Source organism: Onychostruthus taczanowskii, unplaced genomic scaffold (genome assembly GCF_017590055.1).
Source record: "Onychostruthus taczanowskii isolate IOZ18803 unplaced genomic scaffold, ASM1759005v1 scaffold17, whole genome shotgun sequence".
NCBI classification, from domain to species: domain Eukaryota; kingdom Metazoa; phylum Chordata; class Aves; order Passeriformes; family Passeridae; genus Onychostruthus; species Onychostruthus taczanowskii.
The window spans coordinates 8463154-8468969 of record NW_024498906.1 but is presented as its reverse complement, the minus strand read 5'-3'; the positions used below and the strand labels follow the sequence as shown (position 1 = coordinate 8468969).

At 55.7% G+C, this 5816-nt stretch overlaps 1 protein-coding gene across 5 annotated transcripts; it reads right to left on the bottom strand.

Moving 5' to 3' along the window:
* Positions 1-599: 599 nt before the first annotated feature.
* On the bottom strand, positions 600-3718 carry MID1IP1 (MID1 interacting protein 1). Of its 5 annotated transcripts, none has more exons than XM_041399949.1 (2): positions 2012-3133; positions 600-1833 (listed from the first exon to the last, which is right to left on the bottom strand). In XM_041399949.1, the coding sequence occupies exon 2, from the start codon at positions 1673-1675 to the stop codon at positions 1181-1183; it is 495 nt and encodes a 164-aa protein (XP_041255883.1). In that variant the 5' UTR covers positions 1676-1833; positions 2012-3133; the 3' UTR covers positions 600-1180. The 5 variants fall into 5 exon arrangements, 3 of the variants coding, with proteins under 3 accessions (XP_041255883.1, XP_041255882.1, XP_041255884.1); XM_041399948.1 differs by having other exon boundaries at positions 2214-3133; XM_041399950.1 differs by having other exon boundaries at positions 600-1836; positions 2012-2207.
* Between the last annotated feature and the right edge of the window lie 2098 nt (positions 3719-5816).

The following is a 5816-nucleotide window of genomic DNA, read 5'->3' as shown; positions in this document are numbered from 1 at the left end:
AGTATCTGAACTTAATGTTCGAACACAATATAGACACCCAATTCTGAGGTACTTTACCTCACAAAATGAAAAAAAAAAGTAGAGAGAAAAAAATCAATACAATCTGGATAACATAAAACCGATTAACTCCTGGTATCTAAGGAGGATTAGAGGAAAGAAATGCAGGAGACCTGGGAGGCAAGTCTGCCAGATCTATTCTGAGGGACAGAAAAGAGCTCCCCACAGTACATTAAGATACTTCCCGAAAAAAGCAAGAGTCATTCCTAGGCTTTGCTCCAACTTCCATGAATCGCTGCCTGCAGAGTAACCATGACTCGATCTTCTCAGATTTTGTTAAAGAGGCACTGACCTTCAAGCCAACACTCACACAGAGCAACTGCACTGTGCAGCTCAGAACAGCTTACTAAAATTCAGGCCATGTATGGTTAAGTTTAATATGGTGATTCAAACATTTTAGATATGCCAAGTTACCATCAGTGCCTAATTGCTTTGATGGAAAAAAAAACCAAAGCCACAAAAGCCCCTCTCTTGCACAAACAGATTTCGGTATCTAGTAAGGCAACACTGAATGTAACATAGAAGAAAAACAGAAGAATTCCAGATGTTAAAAATATCATTTAATTAAAGAAAGATAAATCATACCAAAAGTTTAGGTCACTCTTAGTTAATACATTTGCATTTATTTTAGAATATACTCTACATCTGAGTAAAAAAGTTTTAAATAAACTCCAGTACATGTACAACATGGGACCCGCCATCTCTCCCACAACAGAGGGATGTTCCTTAGCTCACTGGGTTCCCTCCGAGGTGACAGAAGCAATTTTGTGCCAGTTTCGTTATGTTCATCGGCTTGAGTGGAGCCTCCTTATCAGCCAGCAATGCCACCACCTCGTACCCACACGGGCTCAGCCTCCCTGCCGGGGCGGGCACAGCGACTGCTCGCCCCGGACCGTACAACGAAAAAAACACGGAGGGGGTCAAAATAATTAATAAACTAGTATTGATTAATTTACATTTCTTTCTCTCTCTTGTGCGTTGATAGAAAACCTGCTGCAGTCTCGGGAGCGCGCAGGGAAGCCCGGCCCGGGGCGCTGCCCTCGGCCACCGCGGCAGCGGCGGCGCCGGGCGGGGACGCGCCGCTCCCGCCGGGTCGGAGCCCCTTCCCCGCTCCCCCCGGCGCTCACTGCCCCCAGCTGCTGACGCCGATCTCCTGCTTGTATCTGTTGGTGAGGACGTTGGCCTTGCGGGTGAGCTTGGAGAGGACCGAGTGGAGTCCGCTGAGGTGGTAATGGAACTGCTGCTCCAGGTCCTCCTCCCCCTCGCCCTCCTCGGCGGGCCCGCCGCCCAGCTTGTCCTTCTTGCGGGCGGCCTCCTCGCCCGCCGGCGGCTGCACCACGCCCCACTCGATGTCGTTGCGGATGGACTTGAGCAGCATGTAGTGGCTGTACATGTCCCTGCGGGAGAAGTAGGCGCCGGGGTCGCCGGGCGGCAGGGCAGCATCCCGGGGCGGGCACACGGCGCCCGCCGCGTCCAGCTCCTCCAGCAGCAGCGGCACGTCGCGCAGCAGGCTCGGCACCATCACCGTCTGGTCCATGTTGTTGACGGCGCCGATGAAGCGGTTCATGGCGTTGAAGAGGGAGTACTTCTGGCTGTACGAGTCGCAGATCTGCATCATGCTGGCGGCCGGGCAGACGTGCTCAGCGACGCGGCTCGGACCGGACCGCGGGGCTCCTCCGGCGGCGACCTCTTCCTCCTCCTCCTCCTCCTCCGCGCTAGCGGCACCGGCCGCCCTGCGTCGCGGGCTGCGCTCGGCGGCTGCTCGCGATCAGAGTCCTGCTGGGAGGCGGTGGCGGAGGCGCCGGGGTTAGAGGCTGCTCTCCCTCTCTCTCCCTCCTCCCTCCCCCAGCCCGCCTTCCCGTCCCCTCCCGCCAGCGCCTTCTCCTCCTCCGCCGCCTTTATCCGCAGCCCCGTGTCCTTCCTCCAGCCTTCCCCTCCCCGTCCCTTCTCTCACCCTCCGCCTGCCCTGCTGCAGCCGCCGGGGCTCGCTGCCGCCGCTCCCCTCCGCACAAAACTAGCCAAAACGCAGAACTCCCCCCACACCTCCTCCCGGGAACCGGGTGTGGGGGTCGGCCGAGTGGATGGCGGCCCCGCACCGCCCCGGTAATTAAAATTCAAGCGGTCCCCAGCCGCCGTGCCGCGGGGAAGGCACCCACCGTAGCTCGAAGCTGCTCCCCGCCGCCCGTGGCCGCACTCCCATCCCCGGCGCCGTATTTATAGCGCGTATCTTACAACAAGGTGTTCCCCAGTGCCACCCCCCGCGCCGCCACGCCAGATAAAGGCGGCGGGCGGCGGCCACGCCGGCTCCGCCTCTCTCCCCCCACCGGGGGAGGGCGCCGGGAGCGCAGCCCGCACCGCGGGCATCCCGAGGGGGCCGGGCCGCGCGGGCTCGGCGCTGGCGGCAGAAACTGCGGAGCTGAGGCCGCAGGGGAGCCGTTCCGGTGCGGCGGCGACTCCCTCGCACCCCAACCCTGGCACAAGGCAGCGGCGGCCGCAGAACGCTCCCCGGTGCCGGCCCGGGCACGGGCGGCGGTGAGGGGCACCGTGACCGAGCGGCGCTGCGGGCCCGCTCTCACAGCGCCGGGCGGGGGAGCCGCGGGCGGGGCGGGGCGACTGACAGACTGGCGGGTGATTGACAGCCCGAGCCGCGGGACACGCGGGCCCCGCGTGCTGCCCGCGTTCTCCCGGCCCGCCCATTGGCTGCCGGGCGCGCGGCGAGCGTGACATCGACTCCGCCCCTCCGCGCGCCGCGTGCCCCAGCGCCAGTTGGAGCGGGCGGCCGGGCGGGGAGGGCGCGGGGTCTGTGGGCGCCCGGCCGGCCTCGCGTTGCCACCTCCCAGCAGCGCGCCAAGAGCCGCGGCCATCCCGCGTCGCCTCAGCCCGGGGGCGCGGGGGGAGCCCGGGCAGCCTCCGGGCAGCCTTTGGGCAGCCTTTGTCTGTGTCCCGGCGCTGGGCGGGGCGGCCGGCATCACCCCACAGCCTCACCTCCGGGCCCAGCCAATCGGCGCGCCGCCGTCCTCCTCCCGCCAATCAGCGAGCTCCGGTAGCAGCCAATCGGAAACAAGAGCGCCCCCCCCACGCCCCCGCCATGGTAACAGGCGGGTGGGCCGCGAGCCCCGCCGCGGGTCACGTGGGGCGGAGCGGCGCGGGCCGGGGGGGGGGGGCGGTTGCCATGGTAACGGCGGGAGCATCACCCGGGGCCGGGGCCTGCTCCTGCTCCTGCTCCTGCTCCTGCCGCGCCGCCGGGATCCGCGTACGAGCTGCCCGGCCTGAGGGGCCCGGCACGCTGCGGCTGCCCACCCTGCTCCCCACAGCCTCTGTGGTCCCGGTCCCAAGGCAGGAGACCGCTCCCCTGGGTGACAAACCCGGGACTGGACTGCGGGCAGGTCGTGCGCTGCAGATGCTTGCGGTTGAGCAGCAACCAGAGATACGGGCTGGTATAAAATTATGAGTTGTTCGCTGATAATTCACTATGGGGAAGAGAAGGAGTTATCTCACCGGGCCAGAAAATTGGCCACGACTTATATTTGCATCTTTATGTAGATGCAGTGTGTCGTTAATAGACCATTAACAGTTTTGCTGCCTTTAATTGAAATACAACCTGCACTGAATGTTCAATAAATTGGAAAAAGCAGTAAATCTTTGGAAATGAGGGGAATTGGTTTATTGTCCATCTTTCCAAATTAAAACAATTAAACACTTGAGCAAATTAAAACTGAAGTGTTTACCTGGGCTTACAACATACTGGCTGGGAGGAAGAAGAGTTGGCAGAAACAACCCAGCTTGGACCTGCAAAGGGGGGAAGTGAGTCTTCAGTGTGATGGTATTAAACGAATTAGGGCCTGAGCAGGAAATTTGTTTCCCAAGAGGTATAGCCACACATTCTGCTTTCAGCTGTAAATGTTTCCTTATTTTAGTAAGGCATGTGTCTTACCCGTTAGGCTGAGACAGATCATAGTCAAGCCAAACTTAACAGCATAAGGAAATTGGTTTTGGGGTTTTTTCCCTTATGTTCTGATCGATTTTGATATGTGACATAAATGTCCCTGGTACATATAATGTGCATCATGAACACAAGCCTGGGCAGGTTTGATTGCTCTTTGGTTCAAACAAAATAAAGGAGCACATATTCCTTACTCCAGTGGTATGTAATTGTCATGGCTGTGCACCTGAGAGGAAAAGAAATGGCACTTTTCCCACTCCTCTTGAGGAAAAGATGACAATATTTAAGGCAAAAAAAAACCTGTATGCAAGTGGCATTTGTTTGAAATGTGTCCTCTTCAGAATGATCTGGTTATCGTGGCCGTGCAGGCCCTGGAAGGGAATCAGATGGAGCCCCTTATCGTGCCCCGAGCAATGAGGAAGTTTGCATGTTTGCTATCTGGCAGTTCAAGAAAGTGTAAATGTGCACCTTTGCCCAGCACAGTCCTGGATGAGGCAACATGCAGCAGTAGTCTTTATCCAGCACCTCAGCTGGGTGGAGCTCTCCTGATGTACAAGCCCAGCAGTGTGAGGTGAAAACACCTTTCTGCTCAAATAAACTTGGTTCCACTAGGAAAGCAGGAGTCAAATAAAAGTTACTATATTAGCTAAAAACCTTTAATTTTCCCTGAAATCAATGAGGGCTCGTGGGGTTCAGCCCTTTGTGGACAAAGGCCTTCTTTCTTTCTTCTTCCTGAAGATGAGCTATAGCTGTTACTATTTAGCTGTGCCTGTTACTGAGCTATTAATGGCATTAACTGTTTGACTTAGCTGCAAACCAGTCCTTAGCCCCAGGAACACTGATGTTCGTGCTACAAAGGCTGGCTGTAGGAGCAGAACTGCTACTGGCCTGTCTCCTCTGGCAGCATTAGCAGCTGTGCAATGTTTTTCAAGTAAAGACAGATGATTCTGTCAGCTCGAGTGGGTTTTCATACCATTTGCAAGACCTATCTAATTTCTCTGTTCAGTGGCAACAGGATAACAAACCGTCTTTGTTCACAGCTTTCCCAAGACACGTGCTGGCACAGAAGAGGTGCCACTGGCACGCTGCAGACCAGAAATGGCTACACTTTGGTGGCTATGAAGTTGTTCTGCTGCAGAGTGTTTGCAAAATAAGATGAGATCTTGTGCAGGCAAGAAGTGATAAATATGTGCAAATATTTAATGTTGCATTCTTCAGGCTGGGAGCGCCATTTGGGCCAGCCTTGTGAGGGCAACATCTCTTGGGAATTTCACTTCCTCTCGTAATCTGTTGTCAATGTGACATGGCAGATGAGAGTTCAGCCTTGGAAACTGCGAGTTGTTTCCTTCTATTCCTATTTGACATACATTTTTGCTCAAACTTGTGAACTGTTCCCATCATTTCGGGGAGCAGTACAGATGCACTCATTTAACACTTCTTTCTCTTTCTGGAAGCGAGTCCAGTTGTACCAAACACTGAACCAGGGAAACCCGTCATTTCTCATCCAGAAGGAATGTATGTAAATTTATCATCTTAATTGATGCCTCTCCATGAGGTTCATATAATCAGCCCTTGTAGCTTAACATGCTAATGAACAGGGTAAGTAGAAATCTAATATATTAAAGGAATGCAGACCAATTTGTCTGAGCCCTGCTGAGACCTGCAGTGTAAGTTTTGCAAAGATTTACTCATCTCTCTCCCCTCTTTAACTTAGCTGCCTTTTACTCCTCTCTCTGTTGATCCTCTGCAAGTGGAGTGATTCTCCCAAGTGCACAGAAGCCTCCTTGAGGATGTGCAGTGGGGTCAGGAGGATGTT

Bases quoted from the DNA above. Each gene is read 5' to 3' on its own strand.
- MID1IP1 (XM_041399949.1), bottom strand. From the start codon at position 1,675: ATGATGCAGATCTGCGACTCGTACAGCCAGAAGTACTCCCTCTTCAAC.